Source organism: Dipteris shenzhenensis, chromosome 17 (genome assembly GCF_047967505.1).
Source record: "Dipteris shenzhenensis isolate YYH24624 ecotype China chromosome 17, Dip_SZ_1.0, whole genome shotgun sequence".
NCBI classification, from domain to species: domain Eukaryota; kingdom Viridiplantae; phylum Streptophyta; class Polypodiopsida; order Gleicheniales; family Dipteridaceae; genus Dipteris; species Dipteris shenzhenensis.
This window is the reverse complement of record NC_141612.1, coordinates 33602378-33625982: the sequence shown is the minus strand read 5'-3', so window position 1 is coordinate 33625982 and position 23605 is coordinate 33602378. Positions and strand designations below refer to the sequence as shown.

Sequence of the window (23605 nt, the reverse complement as noted above, 5' to 3'; positions counted from 1 at the left end):
TATAAATTTTCATCACGTTGCTACTCTTCTTGCAATCGAGTAGGGCTATCACCTCCCATTGCTACCATTTCATGTTATTGGTGCACCGCCTTCTAGTTGGAATGACAACTCACTCATCCTTTTTCATAGCTTTCAAAGTTTTCTTCTTCCCTCCCACTCATAGGTTGAGGAGTAGCGAAGACAAGTGTTTTTGAGATAAAGGGATGGCCACTTTCTATGTGAAGTGGGGTTATCTCCCCCTCGTCTCCTAGTAATAGTTGGACTGGGGGATCTTTTACTTGTCCTTAGAATGCTCCTCATCACCCATGTCATCTTGCTTTAGAAGTCCATGCTCAAGGTTAGGACGACGTTTATGTCTTCAAATGAGAGTGAACTTGAGGGAGGAGGAGCTACAATCAGAGGATATTGTGCCACATGAGAGGTGAATAAGGAGGAGGTCATGGTGCAGCATGCAAAGGGTGAGTGACACGCTAGATTTGCATGCGATGATTGCTAGTTTGACAATAGGGAGCGAGCCGATAGCTACATGTGCAACAGTACTACTAGTAGCAAAAGCCTTGTAATATCAAGGGTGCCAAGCTTAGGTATGCAACATAAGTCCAAGAGCCTCAAAACAATGTTCTAGCCCACCTTTGCAAGGTTGGAGGGGTTAAACAGGTCTAGCAGATGCTTTAAAACATGTTAGAGGGTGTCAATTGAATTCAGCGGAATTACGAGAGCTTGCGTCTATTTCACTTGAACGAGATCTTGTTTGGCTCTAAGTGGGAGGGGGAAGGTGTAAGCGCTGGCATTTTTGAGCATTCGTGCTAATGTAGCAGTGAGCGGGAATGTCCTCGAAACACCCCGGTCCGCAAGTGTGCTGATTCGGGGAAGAGAGAGAGAGAGAGAGAGAGAGAGAGAGAGAGAGGATAAGGGAACAAAAACGTGGTAATCCAAAGAGATTGTGGGAGGATGACGTGCAGCAAATAAAGAGTCCATAACGAAAACTCTGTTATTTTTTTATTTATGCAAAGAGATAAGAAGGTACACCCAATACAAAGGCTTATGTTGTAACTTAATGTTGTCCACACAAACACATTTCGTCCTCTCTTTCAACAAAGGAAAAAGAAGAAGAACCACCACACAAATTCTCCTTCTCCATCTCCATCATCTCCACCTCCATCTCCTCTTCTCCAATCTTTACCTGCATTGCCATCTCCATCCCTTCCGTCTCCAGCTTACGGATTTGCGCAGACAAAGATATGTCTCGGCTTACTTTTCCTTGGCCTCTGTGGTCTTGAACGAATCGGCTTGGAGCAGAGCTCAGCCAAACGTTCGCTTGAAGGAATCGGTCTCCTTTGCGGTTCGCTCGGAGAAATCGGCTTGATTTGCACCGGCCAAGCTGCGCTTCAACGAATCGGCCTGGAGCAGAGAGCAGCAGCTCAAGCATTTTGCACAAGCGAAGGTCGAAGAACCGGTGTCGCTCCTGAACGATTGAAATATCTGCACACGCTTCCAGGGCGCACTTGATGCCAAATTCCTGCTGTCGCTCCTGAAAAAGAAACGATTGGAAAGCTCCTTATTTCCAGCTGCAACTCGAGCATTCAATCCCGTACAGGTGCGTTCAATGCTTAATAGGATTGCTCTGTGTTCCTGAAAAATGAATTGAGTTTCGAAGAAGGACGACTGTGGATTTGGCGTCGTCGACTTTCGTTTACAAATAGCGTGATTGCTCCGTCTACGACCGCTCATGATGTTTTCTCTTGCAATGCCGTCTTCATCTCTTGCTTAGGAGTTGGAGCACTGTCAAAAACCTCCAGTCCCGTCCTCTTTGGTCTTCTCTCTCCTGGAATTCCCTACAAGTGGCTACATTGGGCAAGCTCTCTCTGCACGCAGAAAGATGCCCCAATTGCTACGATGACAGGGTGACGTCTGAGAAGGAGCTCGCTCACTTTGGCTTCGTAGGAGATGGCCGCGAATTTTCTAGATATAAGTCATGTGCGATGGCTTGCACTCGAAAATAGTGCTACTCCTACTATGTTGGAGAACGGTGGACCTCGATTTCAATTCGCCAGATTGCTTCAACCGAAGAGAGCGCCTTGGAAAACTTGTTCTCAAAAACTCTATCGAAGATTTGTCTCCAGCGGCTCGCCTTTGAGATGTGCACTAGTAAGGCGCTTGAACGGCATCCACGTTGATGGCACTTCATCTCTCGAACGTTGGGAGAACGGTGCTGCCCCGACAGAGGCTGTGGAAAGGGACGTTGAATCTGCGGGTATTCCCAGTGCGGATGCGGTTTTCTTAGAAACTGCAGAGCGTGAAGAAGCCTTCGCCGAAGGAACAGAAATTGAAGCTTCAGGCGCTCCTCAGGACAAAGGGCAAGCTTTGAAAGGCATTTTTCCTGGTGGCTCGAGAAGGGCCGAGGTGCGACTTCCGGGACTTGTGATCATGGTGACAGGAGCGGACGTAGTTGGACCAGGAGCAAAGGAGTTCTTGGATATGGTGGACTCGGCAATTGCAGGCGGATTGACGATGGTTATATTAGATTCAGGAAGCGACGAACGCGGTGGGGGAGCCCGACTCTATGAAGCTGCGCGCATTCTGAAGGCTTTACTAAGAGGCAGAGCAGAGCTTCTTGTAGCAGAACGTGTTGACATCGCTGCTGCAGCCGGAGCTAGTGGGGTGCTTCTGTCGGATGAAGGTGGGATTTCTGTGCCAAACACGCTCAATTCTCTTCGTGTACACAATTTGTTTGTTGATAATCAGGAAAATGCTGGATGCAGGTTTACCTGCTGTGGTTGCCCGGAGCACAATGCAGAATGCTAGTGCCGAGAATTCTGTTTTCCCTCTTGTAGCCAGAAGCGTCCGCTCAACTCAATCAGCCCTGAGTGCCACTGCCAGTGAAGGAGCAGACCTCTTGATACTCCAAGTCTCAGAAGATGAAGATGCCAACACCCTCCTTAGCAGTGTTTGTGAAGGAGTCAGCATTCCAATCTTCTTGCAGGCATCAGCTTTAAGCCTTTCATCAATTACTAGAGCTGAGAACTTGGTTTCTCCAGCATTCCAGGCAGGGGCAAGTGGCCTTGTATTTGATGCCATCGATATGAAAAATGTTGCGGCTGATGGTGTACGCCTCTTGGCATCATCTCTGGTCTCTGCAATGAGAACTAGCTTGCAACACAGGTCTGTGAGTGGTGTAGGCTCTGCTACGCCAGAACAGATGCCCCGCCAAGTTAGCAGCAGTACAACCGAAAACAGTGCCACTTCTCAAACCACGGCTTTGGATCTTCAAGCCAAAAAGATCCTCGAGGATGAACGCACTTTATTGACATCTTTGATTGAACTTGTCCGCGAAGCCTCTCCCGAAGTAAGGTTTTCATTTTCGATTTCAAAGTTGATGAATTTCTAATTTGCTGCTACAAGATTAGATACTTTCTTAATTTAAGGACCTAGGCTAGGGTTTGAAGCCTGCAACATATGGTTGGGTTCAGTGTGTGTGATGATTTTGTTTGACAACTACGCCATGAAACATGTATTTGCGTATGCCTTTTCTATGTTATGAGACGAGTGTTACTGATAAAGAGAATCTAAAAAAGGATAGATTTTGTGGGGCTAGGAGCGGCTTCATACTTTTAAGGGAGAGCGTTGGCTTTTTTCTCTTTCTGACAGATGGAAGAGGTTTCGCTGCTTGTGGATGCCGTTGCTCAGCTGGATGAACCTTTCCTGCTAATGATTGTGGTAAGCTTTATGGAAATTACTTTTATAAATTATAACGCATGAATATAGCTGCATTGTTTCACATTGTTTTAAAGTTATGAGGGCACGTCTTGTGATTCGTGCACCTTTAAAATGACAGTGCACTATCCATAGTGGAGTTTATTTATAATTCATGATACGGTAGGGCAAAGCACGAATTCAGCCCTATTCAACCTATGAGAAGATAGGCTGTATGTTATATGTAGTGAGCAATGCTTGTTTAGGACAAGTGTAGGGTAGTACCTAAGCAGCAGCATACACTCTGTCAAAACAGCATTATCAATGTGTGCGATAGGGTATTCCTGACGTCTCATTGTGATTAATGCAAGGCAAGTGGACCACAAGCTCTAAATTGTCTGCTGTCTTGGAAACCCTTAATCTCATTTTAAAATCACAATCTGTTCTCATGAATGATTTCTGCAGACGTAGAATCTTAACTTTTAGTTGTCAGAAAACTGCTTTGCATACAGCTGATGGATTTCATCAATTCTGTAAGGTGGATGGCTTGACATTATTTTTACCCCCATGCTGATACTGGCTTTTTCAATTGTACAACTGGACTCTGGAGTCTGAGGATGTCAGAAGGATGATGATTGGTGAGGTCATGGAGCCATGCATGAAGCCTCACACTATCTTGCATACTCATTTGAGAGGACTGAGGTTGGCAGGAATCGCCCAGCAGTAAGCTTAGTTTGATGATATCACGTCTTTGGCAGGAGGCCTGTGAAGGTGCATGTATGTGGAGTTTTAGTGCCCTGACCTTTCTTGTAAGACACAATGAGCATGAAGGTATATAGTGGAAGGTGTTCCCAAGAAGCTCCTGGAATACCATTGGCTGCAATAGAGGGAGCATGGAGATTGAAGAATGCTTATATTATCTGATCTTATGGAACAACATCAGCCAGGAGAATTCTGAGTAATAAGGCGATGAGCATCACAAATGGATTTTTGGCCAGCAAGCAATGCATTGATTGTTATGGAAATAAGAGCTGTAACGTGGATGCTACATTAAATTTAGGTATGCTCTTTGTCTGATTTGGGGATTTGTATGTGTGAGAGCATATGTTTATACTATGGTAGGCGCTGATGACATCAGTGGGGATGTCATAGTAGCTAGTCCCTGCTATGTGTGATGGAGTATATGGTTTTCAACCGTAAGAGTGATTATCATGAGATTGAAACTGCACTATGTTGTGTTTTTAGAGGATGTGTTTGGGCAAGTGCCTGGACTTATCTAGGTATATGCTCTTAGTCTGATTTGGGGAATCGGACTTACGCAGTACAAGTTCTCTCATTCATATGAAGGGTTTGGTAACGAGTCTCTGGCCCATGTTTGATCTTCTCCTAATGCCTTTTCCCACTACCAGTTAGGTTATATTAGTGACCTTAGCAGAACCAATTCCCTTAAAGTAATATTAATGCTAACAAGGGAATTGCATTCCCATTGAAACCTGTTATGTTATGCACTAACTAAAAAATTTGGGGTAATTTGGGGTATTTTTCATACAAAATGGTTATCCGAAGTCCGTCATTTAAAGTCAATGCCACAACGGATTCTTCTCTTCAAGACGTTTCAAACGAGTACCCATGTTGTATAGTTTCGAGTTGATCTTGACCATGACAATTTCTTAACAAGAATCTTAATTAACTTAGCATTCTCACTGCTCACCCTTAACCATTACATTTTTACATTCCAATTTCACCTTTCAAACGAGTACCCATGTTGTATAGTTTTGAGTTGATCTTGACCATGACAATTTCTTAAAAAGAATCTTAATTAACGTAGCATTCTCACTGCTCATTTTTACATTCCAATTTCTTTGGCTTCACAAGCATTTTTAACGGGTTGTTAAGAGATTTAACTTAACTAGACTCTCTAAATGCCAATGGGAATGCTTATGTGAACACTCTGTTTAGAGCCTTAACTAGTGCTCCCTAACTGGTAGTGGGAATAGGCCCTTACCGACTTTCTTGGATCCAAGGCTTCTAAACCATCATCATTCTGGCAGGCTTTGCTTCATTCTTTTGGGTTATTAGGATCTAATCCTTTTTCAGGTCATGCTGTCTTCCATGAGGGGCTGCTGTGTAGTAACAGTGCCTTGTGATTTGATGATTCCAGGGTGAATTTAATTCTGGAAAGTCCTCTGTAATAAACGCTCTTCTGGGGCAGAGGTATTTAAATGAGGGTGTGCTTCCAACTACAAATGAGATCACCTTGCTCAAGCATGCTCGCAATGGTGGAGATGGAAAGGAGAGATCAGAAAGGCATTCGGATGGCCACTTTATACAGTATCTCTCAGCTGAACTCTTGAAACAAGTCAGTCACTGTCCTCAAATCATCATTTAAAAGAATTTGCAATTTGGTAATTTATTTTGCATGTCGTGCAGATTACCTTTCCTCAATGTTTTGTGCTCTTTGTACTGGTGTAGTTTTTAATGCTTGCATCTCATGTTGTTTGAACTTCTTGGGGTCAGTGCAGATGAATCTTGTGGATACTCCAGGCACGAATGTCATACTCAAGAGACAGCAAAGACTAACGGAAGAATTTGTGCCTCGAGCAGATTTGGTGCTTTTTGTATTATCTGCTGACAGACCCTTCACTGAAAGCGAGGTATCTTCACATTTCTCCTTTACAATATTGAGCCTTTGTAACGAATGTAAAGATTTCTCTCTATTCTGGTAAAGTTTTTGTTACGTGCAACACAAACCACCCCACTATCTATGAGACTGATATGCTACTTGCTTATTTGTCCCAGTTTGTATCTCTCTCTCTCTCTCTCTCTCTCTCTATATATATATATATATATATATGTATGTATGTATGTATGTATGTATGTATGTATGTATGTATGATGTGGTGTGTGTGTGTTGGCGTGAGAGAGAGAGTGCTGCTGCTCAGCCTCGCCAAGCTCCCGTACAGGCTCGCGCCCTGTCCGTACAAGTGTACGGACGCCGTACGTCCACCATACGGCTGTACGAGCAGCCCGCTTCCTCCCTGCGCAGCCCCGAGCGTATCCGTCCCTCTTTTAATCGTCATCCCCGTATCTAGTCTGAATCCCCTGCTGTATATCCGTACCCCCCCGTCCCTTTCCATACAGCTTAGTCCACCGTGCTCCGTCAGCATCCCCGCTCACTTTTGTTCTCCCGTACAGCTCCTGCGCACCCTAACAGCATCCCCGTATGACTCAGCCTCTTTCGTATACCCGTACGGTCCGTACAGTCCGTACTCCTGTCCTGCACTTCGTCCGTACTCTTTGCCTGTACAAACCTTGTCGTACAGTTTTGTTTCTTTTCTGCAATTTCATCAATCCCGCCCTGCTTACTTCCATGGAGGACCAGTTTAAAAGCTACTCCCGCAAGGAATCGACCCGGGACTCCAAAAGATAGCAAGTTGATTTCTCTACTGCAGCTTCCATAGATGCGCACTATGTTTTTGACATGCTCAAAGATGAATTTCATCACAGCCGGAGGAGTGGGCCAAACCTCCCCCGGCCTGCCCTCAAATATAAGTTGAAGCTGCCCTCATTGGTCGCTCCTCTTCGAAAGTTCTCTCAGCAAGCAGTTATCATTTTCTTCCCAGGGAAGTTACCTTCAGCAAATGATGTGGCTCAGTGGGTTCAGGCTTTGTTGGGAGGTTGCTTTCTTGAAGGAGTATACTTTGCTTCTCGAGGTTTTTATGAAGTGCACTTTTTGGATGCCTCATATCGTCAGCAGATATTGGAGATGTCACCTCTATTCTATGGCAGACAAATGGTGCATGTCATGCCATGGTCGCCAAATAAGGATTATCACGGTCTCATTCGACATCACTGCCCTGTATGGGTTGAGGTAGTGGATTTTCCGGATTATATGAGGGCTGAGTTACCAAGTTTGGCAGCTACTTTGGGGCAAGTTGTATGCCCACCCCGTCCTTCGGGTAATCGCAATCGGTTTTGTGTTCTTTGGGATACAGATCACCCAACCCCTCCTTCCATTGCGGTAGAAGTGGAGGACGTTCCCCTGGGTGAAAAATATTTTGACTTGAAATGGGGAGTATTTGCAGGTGCTTGTTTCACATGTCATAAGTTTGGCCACTTAGCCTCATAGTGTCCTGCAGTCCTGCATCAGCTCCCACCCACAACTATTGCTCCAGAAAATACTTCCCCCCCAACTTATGGCCCGGGGCCTAAGGCTATGCCTACCAAGCTGGGTGATGTGGCATCTAAATCTGTCCCTCCCAAAGAAAATGTGGTTCAGGTTTCAGCCAAGCAAAAGGATAAGGGAAAGTGCAAAATTTCAGAATCTCATGCCTCTCCCCAGGGTGCCTGGCAGCAACCCAAAAAGGTATTTGCACTCAAACCACGACCGTTACAATCTTGCCATTCGGATGCTTCAACTTCCACCCCTGGTCAGACCTCTACCCCTGCTGATAGCCTCACTTCTCAACTGTGGGTTGATGTGTTAAAGAGGGGCATCCCTGTATGTGACAATGATGAGGATCATAGAGCTAATGATCTAGGAGGCCAGGTGGATGTTGATGTCATGGCTGAGGCCTTACAACTTATACCTTTACTATGCTTTTGGGTTTGACTGTACATATCTTCTATGTCTACTTCAATTACTTGCATTACATACAATGTTCAGGGTCTTTGCAATGTCAATAAGTGGAGACTTTTATGGCACTATGTACATAGTGGAGACTTTTCTGGCACTATGTACATAGAATGCACCCCTATGTAATCTCTTTACAGGAACACAATCAACACTTCTTGGCTGGCCAGCAAGGCCACTATGCTGGTTATGATATTTTTTATGCTGGTACAATGCACTTTTCGGGGGTCTGCATGCTGGTAAAACATGATATGCAGCCCATGGTTGCTTACAATGACCCCCAGGGTCGATGGATGGTGATCAGATGCATCTGTCATGCTGATCTCTATGAAATAGCATCTGTTTATGCCTCTCAAACTTATGCGACTAGAGCTCGAATGTGGGCCTCCCTCAAACAATATCCATGGCTGTCCAATGCCTTTTTGTGTGGAGACTTCAATAATTCGCCTGCCATTCAAGACAATACCACTCATCGTTCTCATATGATCCCCACTGAGCTTCGACATTGGGAAGATATGCTTTTATTTCTGCATGCAGAAGATTTATGGCTCTCAACAAGGGATAGAGATATGGGTTATACATATCATCACAATGCCTTTACTCATTACTGGGCTCGACTTGACAGATGGTATTTGCTGCATGCTCAGCAGTATGCTAGTTTTACATGTGCACTATGGGTTGATCATTCCCTCTTGCTATCTGATCACCTTCCAGTGTGCTTGACTTTATCTATAGCACGTTTGACAGATGATATGCCTTTTTTTGGTCGTCGCCTACTCCATGTTAATAGTGCTTATCTGCTTCATCAACAATTTCAGAACATGGTGAGAGTGGCTGTCCGCCCCCTCCTCTTACATGCTCAGGAGGACATGGATTTTGCTTGGATCAGTCTTGCTCATCGCTTGCAGGCTGTTATTCAAGATTATGGACGGAGTTACATGGGAAACCTCAGGATTAAGCTGAAACGGGCTCAATCTCACAAGCAAAAAATGGATGTAATCAGTTCTCATAGGCAGCTTACCTCTTCTGAACAGGATTCTTGTGCTTATGCGGTTCATATCATCCATCAAAATGATCTTCGCAAATTAAAGAAGTGGCAAATCCGAGCTCGCATGAAACCCCTTTTGGATAAGGGCTGCTCCTCCAAAGCCTTTTTGCCTCCATGCAGATAGGCGAAAGGAGGATATTTGCAGGATGAGGAAAGATGATGGCACCTGGACCAGCTCCAAATCAGAATTGGAATCGCAATGTTCTAGTCATTTCCAGCATCTCTTTTCTCCTCAGCCTGATCATTTGATGCAAGTGAATGCAGTCAGGTCTCAATTTCTTACGCATGTTCAGCCTATATTGTCTCGGAAACAGGCTCATGCATTGGAGCAGCCCTTTATGCTTAATGAACTGGATGATGCTTTGAGTCATCTACGTAAAGGCAGCTCTCCTGGTTGGGATGGATTGACTGTTGAATTTTTCCGTGCATTTTGGGGTGATCTCAAGAACACTCTTCTTCTAATGATCAATCATGCTTGGGCAGAACAATCTCTTCCTCTTTCTTGGAAACATGGCCTTGTCAAATTGATCCCCAAAAAAAGGTTGTGTGAGACGATGGCTGATTGGCGGCCCATATCTCTTATGCCAGTTATTTACAAACTCATTGCCAAAATGATTGTCCTCAGGGTTCGCTTCATTTTGCAAGCAGGACTTCATCCCAGGCAGTATGGGTTTGTTCCCAGAAGGCAGATTACTGACAATATCTCCAATGCTTTGCTTGCAATTGAGTATACCAAATATTCCAAACAAGATGTTCTCATTCTGCAAGTGGACATTGCAAAAGCATTTGATACTGTCCATTGGGATTTTCTCTTTCAGACTATGCATAAATTGGGATTTGGCCCTCGGCTGGTCCATATTATTTACTGGCTCTATTCTCATGCCACTGCGCAGTATTTACTTGGTGGTGGGTTGTCAAGAACCTGGACTATGACCCGCTCAGTGAGACAGGGTTGCCCTCTTAGTTCCTTACTGTATGCCATTGCTACCCATCCGTTACTGTTGCATATGGATCATCTTGCAGATACAGCTTAGCTTCATGGCTTGCAAATTCCAAGGGCACAGTCATTTCTTGCACAGGCATATGCTGATGATTCATATTTTATGCTCAGGAACTCTCAAAGTGACCTCTCTCATTTGATGCATACTCTGAATGATTTTGGCATAGCTGCTGGACTGCATATCAACTTTCAGAAATCAAATCTTCTAGCATTGAAAGAAGCTGATTGGCATACACTTCTCTGGCCAGGCGACATTATCTCTTCCCATACTATTGTGAGGCATCTAGGGTATCCCATTGGCTGGAATATTACCCCGCAACAGCAGCTCAAATGGGTGCTTCAAAAGATCAACAAGAAGCTGGAATACTGGCATTTGTCCACTTGGCCTCTACATGTTCGACTTCGGATAGTACAGTCCATCATTATGGCATATGTGCAATTTTATTTGCCTCTTCTTCCCTGGTCTTTTAAGCATTTGGCTTCCTATATGTCCCAGGCTATGGAGATATTTTGGAAAAGCAAATCTCATAAAAAGGCTTTGCGACTACTACCCATGCAGTCTATTTGTTCACCTAAGACTCATGGGGGGCTGAATATTCTCAATCTTCAGGTTCATATGTTGGCAAGAAAGAGCACTATGATTGCTGATTTTTTTCAGCAAAAACAGCCATGGGCTATTATGTTAGTAGCTATGTGTGGAAACATGACGTCCCACGCATATGGGCATTGGATTACAGATCACTGGGAAGCAGTCATGACCACATTTCAGGGAAAAATTCCTGGTTGCCCTGTTTCTATTGCTTTTATTCATGATTGGAAGAGAATTCTCTCTTATGCTAAATGGATAGGTGCTTCTTCTCATCATGGTAATTCTTTTCGCTTGGAAAGCATCCATTGGAGCAAGGTGTTTGAATCGCCTCTCGCTTTACAGGCACCTATTAAAGCATATAATCTTATGAAATTGGGCATAAGATTTGTTGGAGATGTTGTGGATCAACAAGGTTATATGCTTTCATTTCCACAAGCTTGCAGGACATTCTGCTTGGGTTTGCATCATAGGTCCATTTGGAGAATACTTTCAACTATGTTGCAGCCATTTGTTTCTGTTCCTCCACTGTTTGTACTGGACAGATTACTGGACTGGAATTTGACTTCCTTATCTCCTGCTACCTATTCGCTTTCAATGCATAATCTAGCCTCCTCGATGGTCTACAGATTTCTTTTTCCTACGCCATGGATTGATAAGCATGCCAACACTCTTTGGAATTTGGATAGGCCTTTATCTTGGTGGCAATCACGCCTCATGAAAATTTGGAAAGCCAAATTGCCATTGAAACAGAGGCTTTTCTTTTGGAGATGTATAGTGGGAGCTTTTTTCATTGGGGTGAAATTGGCAGCACGTCGCATTGCTTCCCCTTCCTGCCCCCGTTGCTCTCATCACCGCGAGACAGTTCCCCATCTATTATGATCTTGCCCGCACTCTCGGATATTGATCACTCATGTCTCTCATTTGCTCGGCTTCGGTTTCCCTCTATCAGACTCGGGAAACTCTTCTGGATGTTTGGATGCTTCTCATCTTAGATGTCTCCATTCCTCCTTTTCTTTCTCTGGACTCATTTTTGGGTACTATGGACCATTTGGACACAGAGATTGCATTCTAGGATGGGCTAACAGTTTCCTCAGGCATATATTTTCTTCAGAATGTCCCTCAAGCAATCTTTATATGATAGTTATGCTGCAAGGGACTTTGATGCTACTAGCCTTGAAGTGTTTTCTGACTATTTTTGAGTTCTTCCATTAGGCTCTCTTTTGGAGTCTAATGTCATGTACATTGATTTCATGTTAATAATATAGTTATTGGCTTCATTAAAAAAAAAAGAAGTGTGCATACATGTATGTATGTATGTATGTGTGTATACATATATATACATACATACTTATATACATACATATGTATATAAGTATGTATGTATATAAGTATGTATGTATATATACATATATACACACATACATACATACATATACATATGTATGTATATAAGTATGTATGTATATATATATGTATACACACACACATACATACATACATACATATATGTATGTATGTATGTATGTATGTATATATAGATATATGTAAGTATATATATATATATATATATAGATATATATATATAGATATATATCTATATATATCTATATATAGATATATATAGATATATATAGATATATAGATAGATATATATAGATATATATAGATAGATATATAGATATATATCTATATATAGATATATATATATATATATATATTATGAAACATACACTATCTGATTCTTGAGCAGGAGTGCATTTTCACACCATTCTGAGCTATTATAGAGCAGAAGTACATATTGATAGGGGTTTGTGACACTTGACAAGTACATATTGCCTATCAAGGTCTAACTTAACCCCTAAATAGGTGTAATGTGATGAGTTAGTCATAAATGTACCTCTTTTTTGTAAAATTCAGTATTCCTATCCTCAAGCAACACTTGCACTTGAATGATGGTGATTGTGATCGTGGTAGGCTGGCAAAGCAAATCTTAATTGATGAAAAAGTAAGCACGCCCATCAAAAAAATTCTATCATTTGCAGCATCTCAACTTGGTGAACGCATAAAATATTAATTTAGAGGAGGAAATTATCATGATGACTTCGAAAATTCGGGCTGAGGCTATATACAGATGTATAGATGCTATCCCTTCCTTGGTAAGACAAATGGATAATGAGAATCTGACATCCCCCTTGAAATGAGATCTTAAGAAAAGTATCGACGTGGTTAGGAATGGTAAGGAGCCAGGGGTTGATGTCAGCTGCTAGGATTTCGAAGGTGCAGACTTAACTACGATGGCTAATGCCACTTGGTGTGACTGGCGTCTCTCCTAAAATGTCTATTAATGCATCACCATCCCTATCTATCACAAAGAAATAGTCTGCATCTGAAAGATTGGATACCTGTTACTCTCCTTAACGTTTCATACGAGATGATTTCCCCCGTTCTTGAGAGAGTTATCAGGAAAGGGTTTCTTCAGAATAGATACATCCTGGATTACATATTTTTGGCTTTGGATGGATAAGTTGGTCAAGTGAAACTAAACAAAAAGTAGTGCTCGTAGTTATATGCTGTGGACTACTTTTTGATTAGCCTTCTCCTTCAATGCTAGCCTTCGTCATGGCTGAGTTTGCCCTTCACCTCCGGAGTGCTGACAGAAACTCAGTACGAAGACTTTGTATAAATGGATGCTCAAGTATGTGTGGGTGTGTGGATTTGTATGTGTGAGAGCATATTTTTATACTATGGTCTACACCCATTGTTGGGCGCTGATGACGTCAGTGGGGATGTCGTAGTAGCTAGTCCCTACTATGCGTGATGGAGTTTATGGTTTTCAATCTTATGAGTGACTATCGTGAGATTGAATCTGCACTATGTTGTGTTTTTAGAGGATGAGTTTGGGAATGTTCCTGGATTCATCTAGGTATATGTGGATGTAATTGAGAATCAAGCCCTATTTTGCGTAAATAATCGCGGTGAAATGCTTGTGATCCATATTCAAATGTGCAAAGCACTGACATTATGGCATATTGAGAATGCTAAATAAATTTGATGTGTTGGGTTTTAATGCTAGGATTGTTTGCAGATTATTGCAAGGGGTAACATAGGATAATGAAGCATTTTGATTGCCTCCCAGATCCATGGACATAGTGAGGAAACTTATAGTACAAGGAAGCTTGAAATTGCTCACACGTCTCCATGGTATCTTCTTTTTTAGCCGAACGAACTGTATTAGACCCACCCATTGTGGGTGGTGTTTGTTAAGAGACTTGCTACATAGTTTGACTCTGTTTGCAACCAACCTATTGAAAGAAATGGATCTTCAGAGAGAATTTTCAATCGATTGCAGGAGATCAGTGGATAGAGCAGGCTTTATGCAAGTCCTCCCATCCCTTTCACATGTACGGAGACATAATGGAACTGGGAAGAATCAAACCGTTGTCATTGTTGAACGAAGAAAGTACAGCCCTTAGGAAATCCAGAAATCAGACAACTGTTCTCCTTCTCTTTCCGTCCCGGTAGTGGATCGTCGAAGCTCTGATACCAAATGTGAAGAACCAACTTTCTCAAGAATGCAAATGTGTGCAATGCATGCAGAATTTGAATGCCAATTGGCCCTCCAATGGGAAAGAGCGTCCTCGTGAGAGTACTTGTTTCTATTTTGACCTACATGCAAGGTGTGTGAGAGAGGGAGGATGAATGCAAGGTGAATGAAGAATGCTACGTGAGATTCACAATGAAAAGGTGATACCCTTTCATTAATGTCCCTTGAGATCACTCAAGTTTCATCTTCCCATTTACACCTACCCTTGGCCTATGACCCATGCATCTACCATTCAATGGACCTTAATGCACCCTTCCCTTCCTATTGCCCCTAGGACCTAGACACGTGTGTGCACATTTTTATTAATAGAATAAGTATCACATGTTTAAATTCGATGTTGTCTGAAGCAGTGGCTCTAGCTCGACTAGTCCTATCTACTGAGACGATCCACCGCCATAACAAATCGGTCGGTGTCCATCATAAAAACATATACATGTTACACCATTGGCGTATAATATATAATAATGTTTTAATGTCTACTAATCACGGATTAGTGATTTCTCTTGTCATGACAGCTGCACTATTTACTCTTGGCAAGATTCTCATGTGCATGCTCATCCATAGGTTATGTTGCTTGAAGCGTGGCTGAATCTTTGTGCATAGCCTTTGAAAAATGTGGCTCTCCAATGAAGGACACTCGTCCTCTGAAGCATTATATACTTGTTTGACCTTTGGAGATGACTAGGAAGTTTTGGCTTGAGTTGACAGTTGCATCACGTTTAGTCTAGTACAAGCACGTGTGGGCTTTGTCATGCCCAATTTTTACCATGTGGATACATGTAATCTTGTACATCGGGAGGCTCAATTTCTTTTGTCCTTTTTTAAATTAAAAGAATCAATTTCAGGGGGGAAGACATCCTCTTGTTAGCGATTATTGAGGCATGAAGTATTCCAAGATTTACATTGTCTTTTGAATATTTGAATTTAGAGTGTATGTATGGCAATAAGAATTTTAAAACTTGCACGTGGCTGTTTGGCAGATGACATTTCTTCGATATATCAGGCAGTGGGGCAAAAAGATAATTTTCATATTGAATAAGTGTGACATGTATTCCGACATGAAAGAGGTATGTTGTGTCCAACTGTAGCCTAGTACCCTTAACATGCAATCAAGGTGGGCTTATTGTAAGGAACTAAATAAATAAAAAAATATATATGCTAGTTTTGATCACATCTTACAAGGATATACTGCACTTGAATTGCGATTTTGATCACATCTTGCAAGAACATGTTGTTTAAGTTTTAGAATTGCTAAAGATGAAGTGATTGCTAATTGCAACTTGTAAAAGAGAACCACTTGCATTGGCCATGAAGAGTATCAGAAGTGAATTCATTTTTTACCTTTCGAAAAGTTCTTTGTGGAATAGATTGTCATAATGGTTTTCGGGCATATGTAGAAGCTTTTAGTGTAGTCCATGTCACAGTGCCTAGGGAATCTGTAAATTTCTACTTCTATTTATAGGTTGTAGGTGTGCCTCTTGTCTCTCTTTAGTTTTTAAAAGATTGCCTTCGATTTTACTTAGGACGAACGTGAGAGTGGTTAGAGATGACTTCAAGGATCTAATCAATGGGCGAGAGGTGGCAAGAAGTCCAATGTTTGGAATGAAACCACATTGCTTGAATTTGTTTGAGCAGATAATTTAAAATTACAAGCTTTAAATCGTGTTCAGCATGCTTTAGCTTTGTCGGACTCATCAAAGTGTGCACTTTGACATTCTAGATATGAGCATCAATGATGAGTTTGTCTTACTTGGTTGTGGGAATGCCAAAGGTATAGCAACCCATTGATTAAAAAAACACTTTATAGGATGAAGATTCAAGCTAGAACTTCATGCAAAGTATTGAGAGACAACATCAATTTTTCTTGTCTGAGGGCTCTGTGCATACTTCCAATGAGGCAAAGCAGTAATTTTGCAATCAAAGACCGATTCTGTAGTGCTATCCTTTGTATGGATGATATGACAGTGACTTTGGCCAAACTAATGATGGTATGTGGATGTCCCAAACAAAGTATGTGGATGCATGATTCTTGATAGCCTCACTCAGTTGGAGCAAACATTACAAGCTCATAACAAATGCTTGCCTTGAGACTCATCGTGTATTTAACGAGTTTATCTTCATCACTCTTTTTCCTAAAGTTTCCAAAATCATAACCTAAACTCCATCAGGAGGTCGATTGATCGCAGAAGTTCCTTGATGAGCTAGGCATGCTTCTTGAGAGTAGAGGATCATAAAGGAGATCGCAAGAACATGGAGTGGGATTGATGTGGAGGATGTTCAATAATTTGTGATCAATTGCATGATGAAGCACATGTCATAGATACAATGAGAGTCATTGCCAGTCGAATTGTCTCATTGTATCACAAAGGATATTGCAAGAATTGTAACAGGGAGATAGCCTAACTCACTCTCTCTCCTGCTCACTACTGCCTGAGTTAGGTGTGAGGGAAAGAGAGGAGTGGAACGTTAGGAGAGGGAGACACAAGAAGTGTGGGTGTGTAAAATGTGTTGAGCCACACCACAAACTCATAGGTTTTATTTAGGATTAGGGATTCACCCTATGACTGTCTTAAGACAGTCATAGGGGTCATAACTTTTAAAGGGTGGCAATGTGCCTTTACCCCAACAACCTCCCACCTAAAGGCCAATGTGCCTAAAGGGGAGAAAAGAATAAAAATTACAGCAATATACAGTTACTGTATACAAGACCATAAAATAAGAATGGTCTCATCCTAATCCCATGATGTGGCGACAATGTGCAAACCGCTCTGTAGGCAAGCTCTTAGTGAGCAAATCTGCAGGATTATCATCAGTATGCACCTTCACAAGCTCAAGTCGCTTGTCTTCCAGTACCTCCCTGATGAAATGGTATTTCACATCTATGTGCTTGGTCTTCTGATGAAAGACCGGATTCTTTGCCAACATGATAGCACTCTGACTATCACAATGCAAAACTGGCATATCTCCTGTAATGCCCAAATCTCCCACTAGCCGAGTAAGCCATATTGCTTCCTTGCAAGCCTCAGTGGCTGCAACATATTCAGCTTCAGTGGTTGACAGTGCAATGCATTTCTGCAACCGAGACACCCATGATATAGCACCTCCTGCAAATGTAAAAATATAACTGGTAGTAGACTTCGGGTTATCTGCATTCCCTGCATAGTCTGAATCTGTAAAACCATGCACCAATGCATCCTGCCTACCATAGCATATGCACAAGTCTTTGGTACCCTTGAGATACCTCAAGACGCCTTTCACTGCTTCCCAGTGCCGCTTGCCTGGATTTGCCATATACCTGCTGATGACTCCCACCGCAAAAGCAATATCCGGATGAGTAGCAACCATGGCATACATCAAAGAACCAACTGCAGATGCATACGGAACCTTGGCCATCTCAGCCTTATCATCATCTGATCTGGGGCTGTCCTTACTGCTGAGTTTTAAATGAGGAGGCAACGGGGTACTAATAGACTTCCCCCCTTCCATGTTAAACCTCTGCAGCACCTTGCCAATGTATTCTTCCTGTGACAGAAACAAAAGTTCCTTAGACCTGTCACGAGTAATCCGCATACCTAGTATGTGATTTGCATCACCCAAGTCTTTCATGTCAAAAGACTTATGTAGTTGCTTCTTCAAAGCAATGATCTCGTGCTGAGATTTGCTGGCAATCAGCATGTCATCCACATATAGAATGAGTAGCATCAAACTGCCATCCTTTGCCCGTTTGGTGTACAAGCAGTGATTGGTCTCACACCTATGATACCCTTGGGACTGCATGAAGGCATCAAACTTCTTGTACCATTCTCTTGGCGCCTGCTTGAGTCCATACAAGCTACTCTTGAGCTTACACTTGCTGCTCTTTCCCTTTAACAGCATATCCCTCTGGCTGACTCATGTAGATCTCATCATGGAGATCTCCGTGAAGAAAAGCAGTCTTCACATCCATCTGACATAAATCCATGTCCTCATGAGCAACAAGAGCTAACACTGCTCTCAAAGTAGTCATCTTGACTACAGGGGAAAAGATCTCATCAAAGTCAATGCCCTTCTCCTAAATCCCTTGGCAACCAATCTGGCCTTATACCTCGGTAAAGCATTTGAATCAACTTTGACTTTGTAAACCCACTTGCATGGCAAAACCTTTCTGCTTGCAGGTAGCTGCACCAAGTCCCATGTATCATTTTGAAGTAGGGAGTCCATTTCTGACTGCATGGCTTTCTCCCACTTCCTTTTCTCTGTTCTTCCCATAGCTTCCTTGAAGCTGGAAGGCTCACCACAATTTGTCAGCATGATAAAATCAGCCACATTATTGGCTTCTGGAACAAACCTGTCAGGAGGTCGTTGTACACGGGTGCTCCTCCTAACAAAATGCTCCGTATTAGGCTGCTGTCTAGCCTGTTCATCAAGCATGACGGGTGGCTGTACCACCATATTTGGTTGTCCCACAGCGCCATTTGCTGGCATATCCAGTGGTGCATCATTGGCAAAATTGTCTGGTTGATTTTCAGCCTGTATACCCTCTTGAACAGGGTTATTTACAGCAGCCTGCTGCTGCATATTAATGGGCATTCTTTGCTGTCCGACATCATCATAAACAACCCTCCTGTCTTCCACAGGTTGCACGGGTTCTTTGTGTACACTATCCTCTTTAAAGATGACGTCATTGCTGCGTATAATCTTCCGTTTGACAGGATCCCATAACCTGTACCCCATTTCACCTTCGTCACCGTAACCCATGAAGATGCATCTGGAAGACTTTGGCTCCAGTTTGGTGCGCAGTTCTTTGCGTACATGAGCAAAGCACTCGCAGCCAAACACACGTAAGTGCTTATATGAAGGTGGCTTGCCAGACCACACCTCCTCTGGCACTTTCAACTCCAAAGCCTTGTTCGGCGACCTGTTAATTAGGTGAACTGCTGTTTGCACGGCTTCTGCCCAAAAGCCATGGGGCAATGCAGCATAAGACAACATACATCAAACTTTCTCCTGAATACTTCGATTCATCCGCTCACTCACACCATTTTGAGATGCATTATGAGGGGCTGTGAGTTCCTGTTTAATTCCCTTAGCTTCGCATAACCGTACAAAAGCATGTGACACATACTCACCCCCATTATCGGATGTGAGGCATTTCAGCCTGCGTCCTGTCCGATTCTCAACCTGAGCGACAAACTTCTTGAAAGCATCTAAGGCATCGCTCTTATGCTTCAAGAAATAGACCCACACTTTGCGTGTGGCATCATCAATAAAAGTAATGAAATACTTTGCACCCCCTAGTGATAGCTGTGGCATCTCACACAAATCAGTGTGCACTAGATCAAGCGGTGCTCTTTTCTCGGGAGTTCTCCTCTTATGAGGAGTTATAGAATGCTTTCCAAAAATGCAATGATCACAAGTAGGCAAATGAAAGAGACGGCAGATAACCAAGCATTCCTTTAACGGACATGTCCCCCAACCGGCTATGCCACAATGAAACCTTTGGCAGCTCGGTTATGGCAACAACATGATTACCTACACTGGAAACATAAAGAGGGTACAAGGTATCACTCTTATAACCCTCAGCCACTACAACCTGGCCATCAGTAATTACCCATTTGGAATCCCCAAATGTGGTGTGATAACCACTGTCATCCAACAAGCCAGTGCTAATCAGATTTTTCTTGATTTGCGGCACATGGCGAACACCATCAAGCATAAATATGCGTCTGTTAGGGAATACGATCTGTATACTGCTAATCCCTGCAATCTGACATGCATAGTTGTTCCCAAGGTGAACAACTCCATGAGTACCTGTGTAGGAAGTAAACCACTCCCTATGAGGCGTAACATGAAAAGAAGCACCTGAATCCAAGAGCCAAGTGTGCATGTCATGGCCATCAACAACCAATGTATGTGCAATTACATCAGAAGAACATAATACATCATGTCTGTCACTGTCACTGTCCTGTGCTGCAACATTCACTGCATCCAAGTCATCTGCCTTGGCCTTGCCTTTGCCTTTGCTTCCACTGCCTGCATCCTTTGTCTCAGCCTTCTTGGCTTTCTGATCTCGTATAAACTTGAAAAGCACTTAGACTTCACATGACCCTTCTTGCCACAGTAAAAGCATTCAATATCCTTTTTGCCACGGGAATGACTGCGGGATTTGGACTTGCCAGCAGATCTCCCCTTCCGCTGAGTCCTACCTCTTTCCTGTACCTGCAAAGCATTGGAAGACTTGCTGCCCATATTATTCTTCCTGCTCATCTCCTCCATAAGGAGAGAGCTCTCCACATCAGCATACATAAGAGTGACATTTGAATTTGACAAAGTGGTCTTGAAAGTGTCCCAACTCTCAGGGAGGGTACACAACAAGAAAGTAGCCTTGAACTCCTCATCAAGGTTCAATCCCTGTGCGATAAGCTGTGTAAAGATGGCATTGAACTCACTCAAGTGTGAGGTCATAGCTGTACCTTCCTTCATGCGAAGGTCGACAAGCTTCTTCAACCAATAAACCTTACTAGCTGAGCTCTTTTGGGCATACAACTCTTCTAGCCTCTGCCATAGGCCATAAGAGGTCTTTTCAGCCTGAACATTGAACACAAGAGAATCAGTGAGAGTAAGCATGATAGCTGCCCTTGCGGACAGATCAAGTTGCTCCCACTCATCATCTGCCATTCCAGATGGCTTGACACCCTTCACCCTTATGGGCTTAGAAATCTTCTTTAGCAGAAGTACATTCAAACACTGTTCTGCCCATAATGCATAATCGTGTGCCCCTTCCAATTTCTTTATGTTCAGTATTGAGGATTCACTTCCCCCTGATGCCATATCAGACAAGGAAAGTGCCTGACTCCCTGTAAGTCAAAAAATGACTAAATAAAATTCTGATTTCTCAGAAAACCTGCTCTATCAAGAGCCAGGAGCACTCACAATAGTGCTGTTTTTTTACTGTCAAAAAATCTGCAGCAAAACAGAAAATTTTCCCTCCAGTCACTGTACCTTCTGACACACTGTACCGTGCTCAAATAGGCATAAAACAGTAACTACAGAATGCTGCAGCTGTTCCACAAGTGCTTTACAAGTGCATCATCATCTGACGAAACACAAAACACTGATGTCCTGATCACTTCTCCCACCTCAGATGAGGTATTGCATTGATTTTATATGCATAAACCACTTGTCATACACTGTTTTGTCCACTGAAAAAGGCTCCAAACACCTCAGCCTGTCACAAACCTGCAACAAAGTATGGGACAAATCCCAAACAATCACCCTTCTGCCAAGGGGATAAAAGGCATCTGAAGTTCTCAAACAGTAACTCAAGTGCTCACAAGCAAAATCTGGGCAAAAGCCCCTTGATTTGACACGTGTACCAAGTGAAAAACACCCTCAACAATGAGGTAGCATACAAAATTCAGCACTCTCCTGGCACTTTCACCTGACAATGTAATGCATAAACGGCCCTGTGTACACAGTAACAACACAGATCCCAACGTACAAACATTGAAGAGAAAATCTTTTGAGCACTGTCAACGATGGACAGTTAGGGACCGAGTAAACTCGATGCGCCCTGGCCAAGCGTGGCTCAAGTGAGATTTTCTAAGTGCTGTACACAAAATGTGACCTGCAAAGAAATGTCACTGATACACTGCGGAAAACAAGACCAATGTCGGCACCCTGGCTCCACACTGCCTCAAGGCATACACTGCATACACTTCCAGGCAAAAGCCCTATGAAATTGTCACCCGAAAACTGAGATTTGCACTCAGCAAAAGTATAAAAGCCCTCTGCAAATTAAGGCATCTGACCTTCCCAAAAAATAACTGTGCAACTACCACACACTGTGGCACTAGTCACCTCAAGCACGAGGGACACGAGTGTACTTTCTGTACCTCAAACACACAGTTTTAGAACTGAAAAAAAAATTCCGGGAATGCATCAAGAAAAAACCTCATTGTACTACTGTACCTGCGTGTACTTGCAAGTACCACGCAAAAGAGTAGAGTGCTCTCTCTTTTCCTTCTTCCCCCAAAAACAAAATCTGTGCCTGCTGTACCTTCTGTACCTGCGCAGGATACCTGCTGTACCCTGTACCTGCGAGGGCACGGATCCAAAAAAAAAAGGTCGAAGATCTGGTTGAGGGTACAGCCGGTACGACTGTACCTGTACTTGCACGCGTCCGTACAGTCGGTACGGCTGGCTGTACTTGTCACGGCGTCCGTACAACCGGTACGGCTGGTCGCGGCTGGTGCCTTGCAGCCGATCGACTGGCTGCGCGCGGCCGGTGCTGCGCGCTGCGCGTGCCCACCTGGTCGGCTGCGGCCGTCGGGTAGCGGGTAGCAGCTAGCTGCTGTTGCAGCTATAGCTGCTCGCGCAAATGCTGCGCGCAGCTGCTCCTGCGCGCTGCGCGCGCTGGCGCTCTGCTCGCGTGCGTTGCTGCCCTGCTCGCTGCTGCCGCGCCCTGGTCGCTGCTGCCGTGCCATGCTCGCTGCTGAGGGCACGAGGGCCGAGGGGAGAGGGAGGGGTAGACCGGAGTGAGAGGGAGAGAAAGGCTCTGATACCACTTGTGAGGGAAAGAGAGGAGTGGAACGTTAGGAGAGGGAGACACAAGAAGTGTGGGTGTGTAAAATGTGTTGAGCCACACCACAAACTCATAGGTTTTATTAGGATTAGGGATTCACCCTATGACTGTCTTAAGACAATCATAGGGGTCATAACTTTTAAAGGGTGGCAATGTGCCTTTACCCCAACATTAGGCTGTCTCCTTGTTACAGGAACTTAGTTGATGCTTACTCTTATTACCCTCCCCCACCTTGCTCTCTAGTCCTCACGAGACTACTAATGCATGGGACAATGCGTGTCAACGACAAGGGGGAAGGAAGAGGCCATCAACTCATGCTACTATTCATGCAACTAGGGGCATGAACAAGTGTGTAGAACATCCAATGGGCAAAACAGTTGTCTACCTAGAACAGAGGGTAGAGAAAGGGGACAGAAGAGCAGAGGAAGGGGGAGGAGGGAGATGGGGTAGTGGAGGGGGGGGGAGAGAGAGATAG

General features: G+C 43.5%; 1 protein-coding gene across 1 annotated transcript in view; it reads left to right on the top strand.

Annotated features, from left to right (window-relative positions):
* Nucleotides 1-1076: 1076 nt before the first annotated feature.
* Nucleotides 1077-23605, top strand: part of FZL (FZO-like protein) — a 46467-nt gene continuing 23938 nt past the window's right edge. Inside the window, exons 1-7 of the mRNA XM_087387878.1 lie at nt 1077-1597; nt 1772-2680; nt 2763-3346; nt 3649-3717; nt 5855-6052; nt 6216-6347; nt 15548-15634. Coding sequence (XP_087244004.1) covers nt 1948-2680; nt 2763-3346; nt 3649-3717; nt 5855-6052; nt 6216-6347; nt 15548-15634 — 1803 coding nt within the window. The 5' untranslated portion in view covers nt 1077-1597; nt 1772-1947. The remainder of the gene's footprint in view (nt 1598-1771; nt 2681-2762; nt 3347-3648; nt 3718-5854; nt 6053-6215; nt 6348-15547; nt 15635-23605) is intronic.